Source organism: Solea senegalensis, unplaced genomic scaffold, assembly GCF_019176455.1.
Source record: "Solea senegalensis isolate Sse05_10M unplaced genomic scaffold, IFAPA_SoseM_1 scf7180000014711, whole genome shotgun sequence".
Classification (NCBI taxonomy): Eukaryota; Metazoa; Chordata; class Actinopteri; order Pleuronectiformes; family Soleidae; genus Solea; species Solea senegalensis.
The window spans coordinates 95010-116230 of record NW_025321104.1 but is presented as its reverse complement, the minus strand read 5'-3'; the positions used below and the strand labels follow the sequence as shown (position 1 = coordinate 116230).

The 21221-nt window shown below is 40.6% G+C and overlaps 3 protein-coding genes across 6 annotated transcripts; 1 reads left to right on the top strand and 2 right to left on the bottom strand.

The window, feature by feature from the left end:
• Positions 1-1468: 1468 nt before the first annotated feature.
• Positions 1469-14390, bottom strand: narf (nuclear prelamin A recognition factor). Of its 3 annotated transcripts, XM_044016662.1 has the most exons (17): positions 14082-14390; positions 12746-12818; positions 12569-12634; positions 12178-12306; positions 11930-12062; positions 11478-11612; positions 10611-10729; positions 10105-10234; positions 9151-9223; positions 8704-8841; positions 7794-7951; positions 5228-6912; positions 4968-5027; positions 2707-2811; positions 2302-2622; positions 2106-2165; positions 1469-1850 (listed from the first exon to the last, which is right to left on the bottom strand). In XM_044016662.1, the coding sequence occupies exons 2-12, from the start codon at positions 12800-12802 to the stop codon at positions 6665-6667; spliced, it is 1386 nt and encodes a 461-aa protein (XP_043872597.1). In that variant the 5' UTR covers positions 12803-12818; positions 14082-14390; the 3' UTR covers positions 1469-1850; positions 2106-2165; positions 2302-2622; positions 2707-2811; positions 4968-5027; positions 5228-6664. The 3 variants fall into 3 exon arrangements, with proteins under 3 accessions (XP_043872597.1, XP_043872595.1, XP_043872596.1); XM_044016660.1 differs by lacking the exon at positions 4968-5027; XM_044016661.1 differs by lacking the exon at positions 4968-5027 and having other exon boundaries at positions 14290-14390.
• On the top strand, positions 7911-17672 carry LOC122761441 (cytochrome b-245 chaperone 1 homolog). Of its 2 annotated transcripts, none has more exons than XM_044016668.1 (6): positions 7911-7972; positions 15429-15516; positions 15663-15704; positions 15832-16002; positions 16101-16245; positions 16802-17672. In XM_044016668.1, the coding sequence occupies exons 2-6, from the start codon at positions 15429-15431 to the stop codon at positions 16953-16955; spliced, it is 600 nt and encodes a 199-aa protein (XP_043872603.1). In that variant the 5' UTR covers positions 7911-7972; the 3' UTR covers positions 16956-17672. The 2 variants fall into 2 exon arrangements, with proteins under 2 accessions (XP_043872603.1, XP_043872599.1); XM_044016664.1 differs by lacking the exon at positions 7911-7972 and adding an exon at positions 14587-14738.
• hexdc (hexosaminidase (glycosyl hydrolase family 20, catalytic domain) containing) lies at positions 17601-21066 on the bottom strand. The gene is made up of 11 exons (XM_044016659.1): positions 20899-21066; positions 20675-20790; positions 20078-20165; positions 19822-19986; positions 19559-19742; positions 19398-19469; positions 19098-19296; positions 18648-18809; positions 18468-18575; positions 18291-18380; positions 17601-17997 (listed from the first exon to the last, which is right to left on the bottom strand). The coding sequence occupies exons 1-11, from the start codon at positions 20983-20985 to the stop codon at positions 17826-17828; spliced, it is 1443 nt and encodes a 480-aa protein (XP_043872594.1). The 5' UTR covers positions 20986-21066; the 3' UTR covers positions 17601-17825.
• Between the last annotated feature and the right edge of the window lie 155 nt (positions 21067-21221).

The following is a 21221-nucleotide window of genomic DNA, read 5'->3' as shown; positions in this document are numbered from 1 at the left end:
CACATCTGTTACTGAGTAGAATGTTAAAAATGTATTAATTAAGGCCACTGAGTGAGTGACATTTGTGACCTTTGACCCATTTTGACTGATAACTTATGTGCTGAAATATTTTATTTTTGTCAGCACTTTAATTTGTAAAGGTTTGCCTTTAATTCAATTCAAAACACAAGAAAGAACCTTTTTTAAAAAAAAAAAAAGTAAAAGTAGCTTTTACTCTTTTATCTATCTTTTATCAACATAGTGGTACTTTTAATTAGAATAAAATAGTTCAGTACTCTTTCCACCTCTGCTCAGGGCCAAAATAACCCAGTGTCCTGAGGGTAGAAGCTTTATGAGCTTTATCTCAGATGCCACTTTTGCACCTTGACGTGTGTGTGGGGATATTTAAGTGACTCAAATAACAAAACACTTTCCAGCTCGTTAATAAGTGCCAATAAGAAGATAGCAGTTCTATCAAATTCATTTTATGGAGAGACTTAATCTAAACTTAATCATAACTAAGATAAGATAAAATAATCATTTATTCATCCCATATGGGGAAATTGGCAATACATATACAGTCTTGTATAAAGTACATAAAGGGATACTTGAGTACAAGTACAAGAATCTTCCCAGAAAATGACTTTGGTAGAAGATTAAGTCACTTTTTTTTTAATAATATGACTTAATATGACATAAAAGTCTTAAAGTATATGACATTTACTGAACTTAAGTATTAAAAAGTCATTTTCTGATGTAAAATGTACTTAAGTTTTAGAAGTAAAAGTATTAGGGTTAGGGTGTAAAGCAGCTCATCAAGACTAAAAAGCTCTATATAAATACAGACCATAATACCAACTCTTCTTCTTCTGATTTTATTTGGTAGTAACGTGAAACAAAGATAGTTGGAGGAAATGTTGCTAGAAATATAAATAACAAATTACAGATACGTGAAACTCTTTAGCTCAAACCATCATTGTGATTTTAAAAATGAGTGCATGGCAAAAGAAAAACGACACCATCCATGTTTGTATTGTTTATTTATTTGGCTACCAAGTTTTGTTTTTTTTCCAGAAAAATGACAATTATTTACAGAACATTATTTGTTACAAAACAAGGAGATTAGCATTTATCCAGTATTTATCATGTTTTCCCTCATGGTTGTTTATTATGACAACACAACACCAGCATCTTGCTACAAAAAGTGGGGAGGTGTCCCTTTTTAATAAAAAATAAATGAACGATCTTTACACTGATTAATCTACACAAGTTGTGCTTAGGGAGCACTTTTCAAAGGGGCTGAAGAGGAAAGTTTAAAAACAGAATTGTACGTTATTGCTTAAAAGTTACACCCCAAAACAAGTTTTTAAAAGAAATTAAAAGATTCAATTATGGTTAAAATAGGTAAAAGGATAAAAGGATCTTAAAAAGGCAAACAAAGTTAACAAATAAGTAAGATTAGGTTGAAAAAAATGCAGATGACATCCAAGATGTTTAAAAAAAATTACTTTAATGTATATAAAAGTGTGAGTTTTAAAGGTTTAGGAAAGGAGCTCAGCTTGTTAAAAATGGTTGGAAAATGTTTACGGTCTAGATTTAAACACTGCAAACAGCATTCCTGAAATCAAAGTAAAGACGTTTTACTTAAAGAAGAAGAATCTGTGCAAAATTACTGAAAACATATACATTACATACAACAGAAAAACCTTTACAGTGACATTTCAGAATTAGTCAGACATTACATTAGTAGGCAAATTCTTGGCCTTTGATGGAAGATTTTCTGTATTTTTTGTTCCAGAAGAACAAAACGGCACCACCAACAACGAGGATGAAAACGACACCCAGCGAGATGTAAACCCGTGTTGGCTGGTCTGCAAGAGAAAACATACGGTACATGTTATTTGTTTTAGGATCCCCGTTAGCTAGAGTGCTCTAGAGCCTTTTGCAAAGGCAAGGGCGCTAACCACTACACCAACTGTGTGGCCCTTTGCCGTACATATTATACATAATAACCTGAAATAAATATGGATTGAATGGGGTCAGATTTACGTGTGAAATAATTGTCATTTCCACCCAGAAAATGCATCTGGTAATGTTGAGTCATTTGGCACTGTGCTTTGTTTTACCTTTAGTCTGTCTAGAAGAATTAGTGTCCATGGACAATGAGATTTGTCTGCCAGTGTGCACTGAAAAGGACAGGACGAGGACAGGTGAATGACGACGAGGACAGGTGAATAAGAGAAAACTAAACAACAACAACAATTGGGAATAGCTGACTCACCATTCTCAAATAATAATGCACACATTCACTTGTTCACATACCTGTACTCCGGAATGACTGTGTGTCTTGATACACTTTGACAGATGATGACTCCGTGAAGCCACAGTTTGTCCATACTATGATGGTACAATTATCGTCTTTTGTGACAGCGGGGATAGTCAACAACACATGGGTCTGATGATCCTGTTCATTGGCAACGCGCTGAAAGTGACATTCTATGTTGCTGCTTGTGCTCATCCAGGTGAGATGTGCACCAAGAACTTCACAGTCTTGATATTTTTGGTCGTACAGTACAGTACAGCTCAGCGTCGCAGACGTTCCGCTTACTACTTCCACTGTTTTGTTGCACTCCAGCCGCAAATCTGAATGAGATTAAAAGCAAGTTTTAAACTTCATGTATTTGCAGTAGCCTGTATGTTTACTTGTGATAGCAACATGGAACATACTTTTATCTGAAGATGCACTGCTATGTGGGCAGCGGGCGGCAGCGCAGAGCAGGGCCAAACACATCCACAGGAAGTACATCGCTGAAGCTCCACTGTGTTTAGGACCTGGAAGAAAATAAACTTAAAGAATCAGGAAAGAGGCACGAAGGTAACAGAGTAATAGTGTTCTGTGGTAAGTGTAATATTTTTGTTTTAGTTTTTCATGGGGCTGCAGTAAATTCTGTGCTGCACTTTTGTCTTCAGTGTTACTACTTGGAGCTGCATGGTGCAGGAACAGTAGCAACTGTTTTTTTTTTTGAAATATTCTTTGTTTTGTTGTTGTTTTTTGCCTTTATTGGACAGTGTGAAAAGAGAGGGGGAAGACCTGCAGCAAAGGACCACAGGTGGAATCAAACCTGGGTCACTGCAGACGGCCCTTAGCCCTGTGGTGTGCCAGCTCGGATAGCTCATGGATCTGTACTTTACTTTCTTATTTATATTTCTAGCAACTTTTACTTTTCTCATCCCTCGATACTTCCAAATCAAATCAGAAGAAGAGTCGGTAAGAGTTGTTCTCTAGTCTTGGTGACCACAGCTTTGTCACACAAATTACATAGTTAAGTGTCTGGCCTAAGGACACGTATAGAAAAGCAGAAGCGGAAATTGAACCTTCTATTTGAAGAGCAACTGTAGCTCAATTCTAACGCCTCACTTTTACTTCTAAAACATTACTTTTGATAACTGAGTATAGTTAATGTTGTGTACTTTAAAGACTCCATTATGTAAGAATTGGTGACATCTCATTGTGTTATGCCTGCAATGAGGCAAAAATAAAAAATTGAAGGTAACTAAAGTCACAGTGAAGAGCAATGTTATCTCCACTTTGTTTTGATTCTTTAGGGCCTTATCTTGCTTTCAAATCAACACAGTGTTGGTTCCCGTTTGCAAAACATCAACGCATGCTTTCGGTTAAACAATTTCTGTGGGTCTGCAGCGACTGTGTCAGTGGCGTGCACAGACATTTGGACGGGCAGGGGCGAAAATGAAAAGGGCACCTACTCGCCCCGATAGGACAGGCGTCACTAACACACTTAAGGCACAGGCATGTCCGAAGTGCAAACTGGGGTCAAAGGCAGCCCGACCCTGGGCACTGAATTTCCATTGGCCTCTATATGGACCTTCACACATTATTGTTGAATTCATTTCTATCACCAAGACGGGCATTTTCTGTACAGCACTTAATATAATTTCCTCTAATGACACCCTTTGTGACTCTGTCATGTAGGGGAACTTCATAACAGCACCTTTTTGATTGGAAGGGCACTGGGTCCCTTTTCTCCACCAGAAAGGCACTCCTTAGAAAATAATATGAATGGCAGCCAGCAGCAGTGGTTCCTCCAGATGAGTTTCATAGGTTTGGCCAGATTCAAGCACTAGGCATCAGTGGAAAGAGAAAAAAAAGTCCTTTTCTACCTGTGACTACTACTTTTCTATTCTGAGACTACATCTCAGAATACCCAGAAGTCCTGAACATCAAGCAGGGTCATCAACAAAATTAAATTGTCTTCTCCAGACGAGGCATCCCTAAGGAACTGCTGTGTGATCATGTTCCATTCGCCAGCCAAGAAAGTAAGGACTTGAGAACTTCGTGGGGCATTACGCTCACCCGTACTAGAACAGGCTATGCTCAGTCAACTGGACCAGCTGAAAGAACTGTGAAACATCTACTGATCTTGCACTTCTCACCCTCAGGAACACACCAGTGAGCGGTATGTAATAGACCCCCAGCTCAAATGGCTCATGGTCATCGGAAGCACGCTACCAAGTTCCAGTACAATTCTTCAACCAGCAGTTCCCACTGATGCTCACTCAACCCTTCAAGACCTCCCGCAGAGGCAATGATAATACTGACGTATGACCTGGTCAGCACCTCAGGCGTAACAGACGAAAGGAAGACTACGACCTGTGTTCAGGTGTCATGCAGGTATGATGGACAGGTGAGCTCCCGTTTTATTTCGGTTGTCCATGGACACGGGGAAATATGACGCTGCCCTTATTTCCTCATGTGTCTAATGGACAAATTATCTCTTGAAAAGTGCATCAGACTGTGAAGACCTGATGTCACAGTTCTCTCAATATATCATTGTTTTATTTGTTTGAGAAGTTTGTTACAGATTGCACCGCTCGCTGCGTTATCTTTGATCTTTTACCCTCATTTCAGGGGGAAATATTGTAAACATTAACTAACTCGAGTACACAATTGTAAAAACAATCGAACGTACCTTTAAACCAGCGCGTGCCAGGAACCACATTCTGGTTCAGTTATTTGTCCTGCAGTTAATCTACCACTGCACGCAGGTTTGTACATGATAAAATGTGGAGGTAGGTGATAAAAAGTTAAGTTCTAAATCAACAGGTGAGATTATCATATGAACAAATAATTAATTATAAAGAGGTGTTTGAAAGTAACAGTGCTTTTCTTTTAATTAAGAAAATCAGATTTAGTGTAAAAAAAAAATAGTTAAGGAAAGAAGGTGCTTACCTCATTGAGAACTTCTTTCTGATGCATCAAGGAGCAAATCCCTCAGAAAATGCCAGCATTGCTGAGCCAGATTTCATTATACTCTCTCTCACACACACACACACACGCCTACTTTGACGCAACACCTCATTACAGGTAGTAAGAAAGAAACAGAAAATAAAAGGACACAAGACAGTTTTCAGGCGTTTCTATTGTTGTGGCCACCACATTTAGGTATGTATTATATGTAATCACCAAGACGGCCTTTGTTAAAGGGCTGCATTGAGGCGACGCATGTTTTTGCAAATGTAGTTCGTTTACTGAATAAAGTGTCAACTTGGTGTAAATACTTAAGATAAAAACGCAGTTTCACATGCACTTTTATAACATCTCCTTTTAGACTATAACTTAGGACACAAGTTCGGTTTGTTTTTCTCCGTCAATGACAATCTGACATTTAATCAGGGACTCAGGGATGAAAGTAACGTTGATGGTCTGTAGCTCAGCCTGCAGAACATACTTTTGTCTTTGCGATGGTGGCTAAACGCTTAAGGCAAAATCCCCTCCAAAGCAAATCATTAACTCCTTATACTTCACACGTCAAACATTTAAAACTCAGAGATGGATTCTGAGGGCAACAAAAACATGACCAATCATTCTCATCAATAAGAAACTCTGCATTTAACTTTACACCGTGACTTGCGATAATCGTTTCCCCGAAAAAGGTTGAATATTTCCCAGAATAACAAACTGCATCACACTTTGTGTTGTTTGTCAGAATAATTTTAGTGGTTAACATGTATGACATGTATGTTTCATTGAAAAACAAAAACCGACAACGTTTAATAAAAAACAAAAAAAACTAGTTGGTGGAATGGGAACAAATAAAATAGCTTGTACCATTTAAAATAATAATAAAAAATTATAATGATCATCTCTTTACGGAGGACGTATAAACCAAACACTGGGCAACTAAATTCTTTCTTATCAGAGCAACACTTACTTTTGTGACTGATGAGAGACAACGCTCACACTGTTGCATAGCTACTGCCTCGTCTTTTAGACAGGAACAGTGGTGACATAAAAGAAAACAAACATTAATTTCATACTGGGACGGATTGGCTTTTAAACACAAACCACTCTTTAAATGTACATTCAGTATCCACATGTTCATTTCATGAGCTCCTTTTGTTGTATTCTTTGTTTTGTGCGGGGGCTTATTGCGCTGTAAGCTGCCGTCAATAGTTCACACTTTCTACAGACTTCTTCATTTTTTTGAAACCTCAGTTTTGGTTCAGCCAATCCACAGTTTTGTAAATGCATACATCACCACCCTGTGGTTAAATGGAAGAATTACACCTTTACAGACTTGCGGCGCAACAGAGTCCTCGGCTTTGGATGCTTTCGAGCAGAAATGTCCCCCTTTTTTTCCGTCATCTTGAACAATCTACTTTCCTGTCACCACTGCATGTGTGGAGGCTGTGTGTGGATGTGACCCTGGCTTCGGATGCGAGTGTGCAGCAGCGTGTTGGCCTGTGATGAGTCCTGGCCCTGCAGCCAGTCTTGATAGAGGGTGTGCAGGTTGGGGTTGACCTCGGGGAGACGGACCGGCAGGCTGGTGTAGGCGTCCTCCATCTGCTGGACAAGGGCTTTGTCCAGCCGTCCTCCCACCTCGCTCTGCGCTTGACCGCGGCCGCTTAAACACCCTGATGTAACACATGGGAAAAACAGGAGTGGTTTACAGGAGCAGGTCCAAGCTAATAAGACTGAAACTAAAAGCCTTTGCTTGTCAGATGTTTTAGGACTGTTAATTATGATTAATGTAGGGTAAACCTTGACTTTTTCATTTTTATTGGGACCATGGAGTGTGTTAAACATGTTCCATTTGGAATGGTACCAAAATAACTGGCCCCAACTATTCCATTTTTAGGCACCAAGTAAAGCAGACCTGGGCATCTTACAACTATGTTGCTTTTATTTTGAAAAGCTTGACGTATGGACGCACATATCTGCGTCTGTCTGCACAGCGACAGGTGACGCTAGCCAGTTACATATTTTTAATAGAGTTGGTGAGTAATTGTGTTGTTTATTGTGTGTGTTTTGTGTGCTGCCAAATTTACACCAAAACAATACAATTTTACTGCTTTTTTAGATAAGAGATAAAATTTAATTCAAATTAATTCAAATTTGGCCCGGCCTTCAACAATATTTTTTGTTTCTCATGTGGCCCCTTGGGGAAAATAATTGCCCACCCCTGAAGTAAAGGTACTGCTCTCAGTCAAAGGGCCAGCCTGACTACGGGCTTTACCGTTGCGAATTGTACCAAACCAAACTGTACCATGATGAAAACATGGTTTTGAAGCAGCAGATACCAGCTGATGACCAATGTTCAGCATCTTTTTTTCTTCAACTTCTCCCTCTTCAGGGGTCGCCACAGCAGTCGATCCACATACTTTATTTGTGGATCAATAAAACTGTATAAAGTATAAAAGTGTTTTTAACAATGCAGAGCTGAGTCCAAAAAACGGTCTCTAAAACCTTAAAACTATAACTATGTTATAAATGATGTTGCTGATTGTGATCTTACCTCCTGGGCAGGACAACACCTCCACCAACTGGTAAGGCACACGTCCCTTCCTCATGCGGTGAACCAGGGTCTGGATGTTCCTGAAACCGTAGACGGCAGCAAAGTGCAGCAGAGTCTCCCCGTCCCGCTCAAGTGTCACCTCCTGGAAGTCTCGGTTTCTGTAAAACCAGCAATGTGAGGTGAGTTTTCTGACACAGATTTCCCACAGTACAATCCTGTCAGACATAAATAAGGCATATAATCATGGTATTAATGCCGGCACATTAGGGGTGCAATCTTAGCTTCATCTCAGCCCTCAAGTTTACATTTCTTTTTGGGTATGTGTTTGCTCGCTGTGGTTGTGTTCTCAGTTTCAGAATTGTCACACCTAACAGACAAGAGAGAAAGCCACGTTATGTTCCTTGACACAAAGGCCCACCATTTTCACTTGGTATTAATGTCATCAGGAAAGAGCTGATCACATGGGGACAGAGCTAAATATGACCGTTCACACCTGGTGTCCTGGAATCCGTCTCCTGTGACCACCTGTGACTGAATCTCACTTCCCCTCGCTGTATGCAAATACACATCTGGTAACAAAATCATGCTTTTACAGGATCTTAGACCTGGTATTAACATCAGTCCTGGTTGATCCAATAACATGCAAAAATACCACTGTATTGTATTGTGATTACAGCTCTAAACGGTAAACGCAGCCGAATGTCTGTTCACACTAACGCGGAGGGGAGGGGCTGTGTTATTTAAAGCCACACACATAACCTGAGTGATTCCTGCACTCTGTTTTTGAGTCATTAAAAACAGAGGCATGGCTTTTTAATACCATGATATACCTGTCCTAACCCTAAGAAGACTCAACATGCTGAATGTTAGTAACAAGTCTTAATATGCTCCAATTCTTGGGGGTCCTCACCTGAGGGTCTTGTATGTGATCTCATGAACGTCCACACCAAAGATCTCCTTAGCAGCATGTTTGAACACGTGTTCCAGGAAACCCTCTGAACCTCGACCTTCGTGCCTCACCAGCGTCGTGTCCCCAGCCTCTCCCAGCCTGCGTTGCGTGAATATATATATATATACACAACAATTTTCCTAAACAACTACAGTAAATGTTGACTTGAAGTTGACCGCAAACATTGCACAACAAAGACCAATCTCGTACATCAGCAACACAAAGTACAACCACAGGGGTGAATGACACTCGTCGCTCCAAGAACTTACGATTACACAGTTAACAAAGGGTATCAATTATTAATTCTACTATTTCACAGAGTTGACGTTTAATGAGACGTTGCACAAAAACAACCACATATTATTACTTTTTTCCCAGTGTATTGTCAGTTTGACTTCCACTACTCACACTTGGTCCAGTGGAACAGAGTCCAGCTCCTCCACTGAAACCTTCCTCTGCTCCATCAGGTAGTAGATCTCCCCTGAAACCATCAAACATCCCCTTGTCACTTTAACACGTTGTTATCAGCTTGGTTTACCGTGAGAAGAAGTAAATAAAGAGGCGTCAAGTGAGGATGCTTGTACAGGACTGTGTGCTCGTTCCAATGTCCGTCTTGGTGACTGCAGCTTCCTCTCAGATAGAATTACACAACAGAGGAAGTAACAAACCCCCTGAGATGCATTGTGATCTGTGGTGTGAGCGGCTGACCGTCTCCAAACACCTGGGTCTAAGCAGGACAGAAGAAAAAGGGATGTGCTTCCTGTTGGCCTAGAGCTACTGTATGATGTGATTATACAGTATAAAGTAATGGGTGTGCCATTTGTTTTTAAAAGGATGAGATGCTACTATGTACAGGAGATACAAACTTAATTGTTCCTAAAGTAAAACCAATTCAATACACAGCACATACTACATTTATAGACTAGATATTCACTTAAAATCACCCTAAAAGGACAGACCTTGACAACATTCCCATCACAGGCACACAGCATCAGTGCACAGCACTCATCTAAAAATTTTTTAACATTATCATTCAAATGTTTATTTAAAGATTTAATCATGTAAACTGCTGTTTTGCTCCATTTCGTGAAAGGCCAGGGTAATGTTAACGGCGGGCCTGAGGGCAGCAATTCAAAAGCAGTAAAAGTAGAAGATGTGTTTAATATACTATATAGTGACAAAATGTGGTATCTTCCAAATGCATATGGGCTAGTGGGATTTTTAAAGCCACCTCCAGAGATTAAAAGTTGTACTCAAAATAAATGAAGGTTCTAAACTAAATAGAATTAAGATTTTGCAGATTGTAGTCTGCCCAAGGCAGCAGTTTGTGTATGTTATACTGTAAGAGAGAGAGAACCAAACCTGATGTGAGGACACAGTCCACATCTCTGGTCTCCAGCAGGCTGTTGGTGAACTCCTCTCTGACTGCCTCCAGCTTCTTATCAAAGCAGGGAGCCACCACCACATGGTAAACTTTGTCTGGACTCAGCTTCTGCTGGGAGATATAAAGCAGTTACCTACAAGAGGACAGTGTTTTAGTTTTCTTTACACTGAAGAGCGTACATTACACAACAGAATCTACCATTAGCACTATGCTTACTTTAAGTTCATGTAGTCATGTTTACATACAGTCTGGATAAAAGATTAGAAGAGTTTTTAAGAAGCATGAAAAACATACTTTAGACTGTAACCTAATTTGATTATTTTTATAGAAGATACAGGAATAGTTTTTGAGAGTCTGCATGATTTGGTTGCAAACGACACAGATTTATAACATATTTAGACTTCACAATTCTCGATGCTGCCACACAAAGTGTTTAGGTGTCCGACTGTGACTTTGCACCGTTCTGACAGGTATTCTCACTCACCTGCTGTTTAGAGAAGTAGTCCTTGACCAGGCAGCCCATGATCTGCTGGGCAGACCTGGCGGTGCAGATATGAGGAGTGACCAGACTGCCCAAGATGCGCTCTGAATAACGAATCCACCCTGTTCATACACATACATGCCCACATGGTGCCGTGTTATTAAGTTGTTTTCATTGTTTTATGTGGAAAACCACATACCGCAACATTCTTCAGTACATGCAGGGTATAGCGAGGCTAATATTGACTATCACTGTCCCAGTTCTGGTCTCTGACACCTTCCTTTTTCCCCAACTTATTATTATGTTTGTTATCTGCTCTATTTCCAAAGAATGTTAAACTTCTCAGGCATCAGAATTGTGTAGTACTCCTCTCAACGACCAGTGGAAATTAATTTAACTATGCATGTGTGTACCGCATGTTTAAAAATGCTGCTGTCTCTATCAGCAGTGGGGAAAAAAGGGTTCTATATATAGCTATAAATATTTGATTTTGGTTTCACATTGTTTCTGATTTAGAAAAAACCTACACTTTCTTATCACCATCTCAGTAGTAATACTTTCAGAATGTCAGAAAACAACTGCAGATCCTGTTTGCACTGCCATGTCATTTTTAAAAGGTAAAAAACGTATAGATATATCATATGTCTGCACTATGCAGAGAGTATATCTCACAAAAGGGAGTGGTGAAAGAAAAAGCTTCCTATCTCTCCCCACCAGCTCCCCTCTGCTATTTTAATTTCTAAAACCGGCTCTGACTTCCCTATGTTCAGCTTATGGCATGCAAATGAACCCTGTGATGCAGTCAGCTGCCTGGGGGACAAAAAGAGAAGTGGGAATGAAAGAGTGAACACGTCGGCGTAGAGTTTTTACCTGGGCAGGAGGAGGTGAACATAGGCAGAGCATGGGAGTCATGGTTCCTCCTGCGATACCTCTGAATAAACTCCTTCTGGCTCTCTAAGATGCTGAAGCCTGCCGCCAGGGTAGTGTCGAACACGTACTGTACTCCTGAAATGCAGCATCCACAGAGCAGTGAGACTAAAGAATGTTGAGCATCCATGACAGATACCAATGGGTAGGTGGCAATGTTTGCACACAAATAAAAGAACCTCTGCAAAAAAATAAATGGCAAAGTGGGAATTTATACCAGTTAAAAAGCAACTTTAGCACCCACTTGAAGAAAAAACCCTCTACAAACTTCAGCCTCATATAATTTTTTAAAGCCTTACAAACTCATAAAAGGTATGCGAGTAAAAGAGAAGGAAGCAGTGATGTAACATTACAGATGCCTACTGCTGTGAAACCAAAGAAGAAACAAAGCTCACCCAGTGTCTTAAGGAAGGCACAGAGTTTCTGTGCGGCTTCACTGATGTCCAGACCAAACTTTACAGCAAAGAAAGGCAGGGACTGTGGACAAACCGATGCAACCAGCACCTTGTGCTTCGACGCGTCACATTTCTAAATAGAGCAACAGACAAAGTATAGAATAAGAACGATTGCAAGCAAAAAGTGCAAGAAGATAACTTCCAGACATGATTGGATTTCAAACTGCCAAACTTGTTGCATGTTGTACCTTATTGAGTGCCAGAACTCGCTCCACTTCCTCCACACTCTGTTGAGAAATCTTCAGGCTCTCCTCCTCTGAGAGACAGCCGTCGCAGGAGAGACAAGCACTCAGCAACAGCTGAGATCCCTCATTAATCTAAGGGAAAAAACAAAATCACCAAAAAATCCAGGAAGTTGGACTCAGAAGAGGAAAACATAGTCATAATCAAAGCAATAGAGGTTGAGGCTTTCTTTCATACACTTTTCAAATTCTAGAATGTGAAAAGTGTGTAACTATGCAAATAGTAAACTGGATTTTTGTGTACTTAATAAAAAAATCCCTTAAGTAAACATGCAAACTTGATGGTGACTAATTTTGCTAGATCAATAATGAAAGAAAGAAAAGAAAAATAGAATACCTGTCCATTGACTTCCTCTTTATCCTGCTGCGAGTCAGCACCATCGTCGTTCTGCTTCTTGTTGCACTGCAAGCAGGTAAGCAGCTGAGTTAAAACTAGTTCAACTAATCCAGCATGTATACAAGATAAAAGGCAATTTCTTTGGATTCATGCTGTGATGCAGAATCAGAAATCCACCTGTTTGGTGCAGTTCTCACACTTTTCCTTGCGCTTCGCAAGGCTGACCTCCGACATTTTCTCAGTAGGTTACCTGAAAAATAAAGGAAATAGATTCACACACTTATGTATGGACTCCACATACATATTCATTTATGTAGATGGAGGCAGAAACTGCATCCTAGTGTTGATTATTTCCTCTCGGCATGTTCCCCCTGAATCATTACCATGATATCTGTTGTTTTGTCGACTCCACCCTCCTGTGAACCAGCAAACCGCCCCCTCCCTCTTATCCTATCACAACCGGCCCCTCTTATCATGAACACAACAGCTTCATAATGATGGGAAACTTGCACTGAACACAAACTTGTATCCTGTCATTAAAACTTAAATGGTTTTAGTTAAATACACACACACGCACAGCCAAAACAAAGCCCATTACTGCATATAATGTGAAGGGCCAAAGGGTGTCATCATTTAAAGCCACATATTGTTTAAATACAACGTATGCAATAATTAAAAGAAAACAAACCCTTTGACTGTGAAATAAACATTATTTACCTGTAATTATACGATAACATGGGTCTGGGCAATAATTCACTGTTTTCTACTCATAAATACTTCACATAATCAACACATCACTTCAACTTTTACTCAACAGAACCAAAAAAATCTATGATGTGAAATTTATCACAATTATTATTGTTATAACTGCTGAATTTAAGTGATCTTTCCATGGTAGATGATTTGCAATGCTCTTTCAATGTTTCAGATCTCACATTGATCTACTGTAAGTTATATGCCATTTGAAAAAACCCCAAAACAGATACTGTAAATATTAGAATTCAGAATATCAATAAATATCAGATAATTAAACACTGAGTTCTGATCATGAGTGAAAATTCAAGACGAATTGAATTGTGATTTAATCTTTAAAACATTGAAAAACATTTAGAGCAAAACATCCATAGCTTATGTCTCAAACATGTATGCGCAGTGCATTAACAAATGTCGATTTAAAACCTTAACCTTAGTTACATATGATAGAGGAAAATTGTATCATGTGGGTGTTGTTATTGTTATGGAGTTATTGCCCTGGCCTACCCTGACCCTTTCTGCTATGTCATAACAGCGTAGTCATGGCTGTGACTACAGGTCAACGAAACTGCCGACTACGTAGAAACACAAATATAGGCAATTACCCAATTGCACACGTTCTTTTTTAGCGTAAACTACGCAAAAAAAGGTTCGCCTGGCGATATACGATTTAATTGCTGTATTGACCTTGAATTTCTATTGAATGCACGTTTAATGGTATGAAACACCTTGGTGTCAATATTAAGCTAACTTAACTCACCGGACGGTTTCTATTTCACGGCTCTTTCAGACAAAGGCATTCAAAAAATGCAGAGGACAGTCAGTCACTGAGGGAAAGCAGCAGCACTGGAGCCGCAAAGCAGGTGAGCTCAGCGGCTACTTTGCTCTCGTTCACCAGCTGGTAGAGTCGTCTGTGTGCTGTTCCTTCGCTATCTCGCCGCTCGGCGGTCACTTCATCATGCAAGTACCTGGGCCTGGCGCTTCTAGAACCGTCCTAGCTTCAAGGATTCGGGCTAGTGTCGTGTGTTCACGTCGGACTCCATTGTGTATCCCCGGCACGTGTGTTGCGCATGCGCCAACCGAGCCTTAAAGCGCGTAAGGCGCAGCTGAGCCCATTCCAGCATAAAACAAACATAATTTATGTTTTCCTAACCCACTGATGTGTTTAAAAACATTGATGAACATATGCATTAAACAAAATACGCAGGCAAATACAATCTATCATTTAAATGTACCCGACTAAGCTTTTATTTTGAAGACATCCTGAAAATCAAGTCGTCCAATCAGAGTGGGCGGATCCAGGAAGAGTAACCCATTCAAGGCAGTTGACAGGAAAAAACAACTTCCTCATAATTCATTACACGCGTTTTGTCGAACAAATGTACGAGAAATTGCAGGAAAACTTCATATAGAAACGGTAAGTGATATTGATGTTGATGTTTTTGTGCATTCTAAGTGGGACAGAGGTGTGTGGTTCTCTATCACCACGTACAGTTAGCCCCAATCCAACAACAAAGAAGGGTGGATGGACTAAGTGTTGCTCAATGAACTTTTAAAAAAATGTCTTGACTTGAGGACAACATGTTCTGTGTCTTCAGTACTGGGTAGGCACTGGGTATCCTGGAAAATCATAGTATTAAAGATGTTGAGTTTTGTGACTGATATAACATGACAATTCTTAAGACTGAAGCACTGGTTCTGGACTTGCCAAGTTGAAATGAATCTACTATGAAGGCCCTGGTGTAGAAGGCCCTAGTATAGAAACAAACAAAAAGACAAAAGTATATTTTATAATTGTGGTGTACAAATGAACCCATTGAATCCAATGCCTAGAAATGCCTCTTCTAAACAGGTCCTTAAGTTAAAGAGCATATTATAGAATATTTTTAGAAACACATCTACATAAATATTAGAAATGCTGGTTTACTTCTTAAAAAATGTCTTAACTATGGCAAAGAAATGTCCGTGGCATTCTTGGTCCCCTGAGATTTGCCAGGGAAGACATGTCACGGTAGATTATTTAAAGATCACATATATATATATATATATATATATATATATATATCTACACATACACATGTATAAACAAACATTTTTGTCTGCTCAGATGGGATACATGACAGTTGAGGAGCACACTGGCACTCTGCTCCACTTGAAGAGATCCCCGGGCATTCGTTCATGGTCTCTTCTGGTTGGTAAGTGTCTGCAATTGTCATTCAAATTGCTTGAAATAATAATGAAAGAAACAAACACCCCAACCAAATCTCCTACATTAACCTACAAAAACTGTAAATTAAAACATCTTGCATCCCCTGTACTCAATGTCTCATTTTAAATGCAGGTATAGCATCTATTGGGTTGGCAGCTGCATACTACAGCTCAGGTACGCAAACTGAATATGCATTATCTGTTTCTGTAATTGAAAGTAACTGAAAGATTTGCATCTTTCAGTTACTTTTTATTGATGTGTTTTTATCTCACAGTTCTCTATCTCTTCTTTGTCCACACAGACAGCATCCTGTGGAAGCTTTTCTATGTGACCGGCTGCATGTTTGTGGCCATACAAAACATGGAGGAATGGGAGGAGGCCATGTTTGACAAAACCAAGAACCGGATCGAGCTCATCACCGTAAGCTTGTATGCTTCTGTCCTGACGTTGTGGAAGAAGGGACATGAGAAAGGTCAGTGAGTGACACCCCAGAGTGGGTTGGGACAGTACAGTCTGGGTTTGAGAGTGCCGAATCTTAAACCTTAAGTTTTCTTGTCTTCTCTCTGTCAGTTGTGCTGGATTTGACACAGTTATGCGATATCTGCGTACAAGAGGAGAGGGTACGATATCTTGGGAAGGGCTATGTGCTGGTGTTGCGACTCGCAACTGGCTTCTCCTACCCCCTCACTCAGAGTGCCACTCTGGGGGGCCGCAGGTACGTAATCAGCTGTTGACATACACCACACATTGTAAATGTATTCGCCTTTCAGATTCACCTCAGAATTTTTCAGAACATTTAATGTTTAAAAATGAACTCACAGAGATCAAAACCTGGTCTCAACGAGGCAGAACCTCATTTTTGAGGAACTAGTTATGTATAGTGTTCAATTTTTAATTGTGTTTAGGTAAGGGTTAGGCATTAACTTTATGGTTAAAGTTAGGGATAAGGCTTTGGCAATTGGCTGTCCTAATGAATGGAAGTCAATGCAGAGTCAGAAAAGAACCTGTGCGTGTGTATCTTTTTGGATTAGCAGTTTAAGAGACTCAAAAATTAAAACAGGAAAATGTTTAGGACCCCAGTGCTGACTCCTGTGTGACTCCTTATTCAACTTTAAGACATTTTATCATTGTCAGCATAGATGTATTACTTTTATCCACTTATCTGTCTGCTTCCTCTAATGCCACCTGACTCACGTTTGTATTGTACTTTGCCACAGGCTATCAAATGGTTTATAAAGTATATTTTTTTGCTTTGCTCTGTGACTTGTCAGTGATGTGGAGGCAGTTGCTGCGCTGCTGAAACGCTTCTTAGTGCTGGAAGAGCTGCAGGGACGCAGGCAAGAGGAGGAAGAGAGAGCGTTCATAGGGGAAGAAGACTCTTTGGATGAAAGCAGTGATTCCGACGATGAAACTGATAAAATATGATCTATATTCGCTTGCAGCCTTCCTGCAAATGAATCATGGGCATTCTGGCATTGCTAAGCCATTACTGAGGATGGGCTGTGAAAGATGACACCAAATATTCATTCTGTTTAAGTGTAAGAGTCTAGGGAAGCTACAGTAAAACGTTTTTAGCATCTCCATGTACACTAGAATGGAAAAACATACACGTTAAGTTTGCTTAAACAAGTTCTCAGATATGTGGGAGGGGGAAAGAGACCGTCTTTCACTGTTACTAAATGCAGCTTTCTGAACAACCTCTTTTTAAGTAATTACTGCCTTTAGAATACACTCTAGATTACAGATTTACTGTGCCTTCCAAGTGATAATAGATGTTTATGTGCAGTGAAAGTCAATGGGAAGTGTCTTTCTCACAGTTTTCTGGACCACCCAGTTGATAATCACATTTTTTTGCATGTTTTTATTCACACCCAGGCCACAAACTGAAAACTGTAACCAGGCATGAAGGATTTTAATGTAAAATATTTGGACTGTTAACATTTTATATACCTTTTTTTGAACTTGAGACTGAAACACTTGGGTGATTTAAATTATTTCTTTCTTGACTGAATCAGGGCTCTGGCAGATGATGAATGTTGATGTGCGCTGCTTAAAAGAAAAATCTGTTTGTTGATTTCATTTACTTTTTTATTTTGTAGTTTATCACATTTGCAAGTATGGTATAAAGGTGTTTTGTATAAACCAAGAGTCTGCTATTTATTCCTTTCTTTGCAACTGTTCCTGCATTTTACAATCACTACCACTGGGTAAGCAAAACAATCAAATATAACATTTTCCACGCTTCTTGCAAAAATAATATTGACTTTGTCTTAGACACTGAGTAGCCAAGTTAGTCTATGGCACCATCTCCTTTACACAGGCAATGATATCCTCTGTTATCTGCTGTAAAGGAGCCATCACGGGGGTGATGTGTTCCTCAATCCACTCCTGGGCCGTTGATTCTGGGTAAAATTGCACCATTTCCTCTCTTAACATGTCCGTCTTCTGTTGCAATGTCGTCAAGTAGCTGTGGAAATGTGACAAGATGGGGGTTCATTTACAAGGCAGGCAAAAACCATCTAGCTGCATTGAGAGGCTGTACATGCTTATGCTTATGTCAGTAAGCTGACAGTAGTAAAACTAAGGACAATGAAAATGGTCTCCCACATGTACTATTCATACACACAAACTCTCCCAGAACAACTTTACAAGCTACAGTATATATGGCAAGTGAGAAAAGTGAGAGGAAGACTTGGGAGCATGAGAGGTGAGACTATGACGTCATTGAGTTTCGACATTTTAAAAGACATTTCTGCTCACGTTGTTGCTTGGCTGTGAATCTGCATGGTGATGAGTGGAGATACCATCCTCCTCTGTCGCTGGAAGGGGCTCAGCCATCCTCTCACGTACCTGAAGTAAAAGTATACAGAGCTTATCAGTTGCCATTGAACTGAAATATAGCTTTTCTTCCCAACCAGTGTAGAGTACACAACTTACATGTTGTTCTCAAAAGATCGAATGTCTTCGCAGTTTAGCAGTGCATCGAGCTCCACGATCAACTCGGTGAGCTTCCTTCCTGGAAACAGTGGGTCGTCCGCAGATCGCCTAAGAGAAACAAAACCTGCAGGTACTGGTGCACGTATAAAAAGAGAGACTTTGATCGGTGGCAGACCTCACCTCTCCATGGCCTCCACTTCCACAGAGGAGATGCCCAACTTCTCAGCGGCTTTGCTTTGAGCCTCAGCGCTGAACTCGCCGTGGAAGAGTGTCTGTAGACAGGCTGCTAATGAAGGAAGAGCCACCGGCATCAGCTCACACAGCACTGACAGATGGTCATACCTGACGATGCAGAAAAGTGAAGGAAAAGCCTATTATTGGATATATTGTCAGACACATGATTCAATTGATGAAGACCTAACAAGCCACTACTGGACTGTCTTTTCTTATATACTCTCACTGCAATAACCACCACCTACACAGACGTTCCTGGATTCAAACAAGTAATCATCCACATGTCCAGTCCTCTAAAATCTTCCATCACATCCCTACAAACACACTACAAGAAGAAAAAAATAAAATAAATTAATAATTAGTTGAGAAGGGCGTGTAACGTCCTCTGATTCCTACCTTTGCCATCCGGTGATGGCAATGCCCTTCAGGTTTATGGCGGCAGATAAGGTAGCAGCCACCTTTAGCCACTGCAGATGGTTCTCCACATGTCGCTGCGTGTGGGTTACACAGGTGTAAACACAGGTTGAGCCTTTAAAGGAGCTGGCTGCCCACAGCTCCGTCATGCCGGCACTGTAGTATTTCTCCAGCAGAGCCACTGGATGACAAAATTAAGGAGGTGATACATCACAATTAGTACTATGCTGCAGGCTAATTTATAATTTTTTGTGCCCAATTACGACAGACTACAATCCCTACCAGTTTTGTCCACATCCAGGTCAGGCGTGTAGTCCCACAGCATGGGCTGGACGAGACCAACTAGGCCACTGGCTGTGAAAAAGATGAAAGTGGACAAAAGAGTACAAATATCTAACTGAATGTATTAAGTGATGTATGAACCAGCTGTATTTCTATCTCACCTTTGAGTGTGTCCTGGCACATGCCTCTCATCATATCATCCCACATTATGATGTTCATGTCAGGCCACGCTTCCTTGATGGCCTTGGCGACCTTGGTCACGTGACCCAGGAAAAGCTGTTGCACTGTACATCCTGGTGAAGCCAACTCCACCTTTGACTGCTCACCTTCACCCAACATGTACACCTTGAGGACAAGCGTGTGAGAAAATCAACAACACCCCGGTGATGAAAACACAACGATCTACAACAAGACGAGTCTATACCTCATCTGCTCCAATGTGCAGCGTGTTTAGACCTGGATGGAGGTCCACCACCTGCTTCAGCATCCCCATCACTAGCTTCAGCGCGTCCTCTGTGTGTGGATTGAGGGTGCAGACACAGTTGGGCGCCTCTCTGAGGCCCCACATGGGCCGATGCTTCAACACAAACTACGACAGAGAAGACATAAAATGTGACACATGCACTGAGAGTGAAAAGTGGTCAATTACAGCCATCAGGAGAGAAGGATGTCTGCCTCACCTCCATGTGACCAAAAGTCTGTATGAGCGGGATGACCTCCATGCCCTTAGACTTGGCAAATTCCTGCATAGATAATATCTCCTTGTGGCTGGAAACAGTAAACACACTTACAAATCAAACCAAAGGTTTTTATGATCACATGGCATATTAACTCACATGACGGATTATAACTTTATTACAGGATCTCACTGCATGATAAGACCGACATAAAATAGTAATACAGGCATAAATAGGCTTTTAATATCAAATGTGACATCCAATTCTGAGAAAGCGGATGTCAAAAAACGGTCGGCTCTGCTGCAACATGGTGGTGAAACATCCTCTGATTCCTCTGACATCCTCTGACATCCGGACAGCAGAAAGCCTCCACATCTTCCGCCACTGACTAAAAACACATTTCTTTCGACTCTACCTCGACTAAGACGACGACAAAAAAAGTCCCTTTGGATAAAAGTGTCTGCGAAATGGCATGTAATGTAATGTAATGATTCTAAGACTACAAACCCCCTTTTTTTTTTTTTTTTTGTAAATCTCATCTTATCTTATGTTACATACTGGACCTTTAAAGACAGCGGGTGTCCATGTGTGCAAATGTACCTGTAAGCAGGCTGAGCTGTTGCCTGTAGCAGCTTCAGCTCCCCCTCATAAGGAAACATGTCTTCATACTCCACCAGAAGTCCATCCACTCCCAGCTGAGAGAACAGCTCGATCAGCTGAGGAAAAAGAACAGCAGTGGACAGGATGCTTTAATAATGCTTTCAATGTGACAGTGTACTGTGTACATGTGTGTGCCAGACAGGGGGTTTGCTGTGTGCTCTTACTTGGTGAAGGTACTTCGATGTAGGAGGGGCACCTTTCAAATCCAGGTGAACCAGTTTCTTCCCTCTTGGCCAGGCTGGATACTTCATGCTGTGCTGTGTGTTTTTAAAATGTTAAATATTGAAAATCAGATTCAGATCACTCACCACTAACGCAGAGATCCGGATATTAGGGATCAGACTGTACGCTGCTGTAGATATCGACTTTATTTCGACACAGGACACGCCTCTTCCCCTTCTTCTTATTTGTGATTTGATTAGCGCTTCTCGCCTTCTGTCCGCCTCTCTTGGTGTCCTTTTAAGGATAGCTAACAACGTATTGGTGC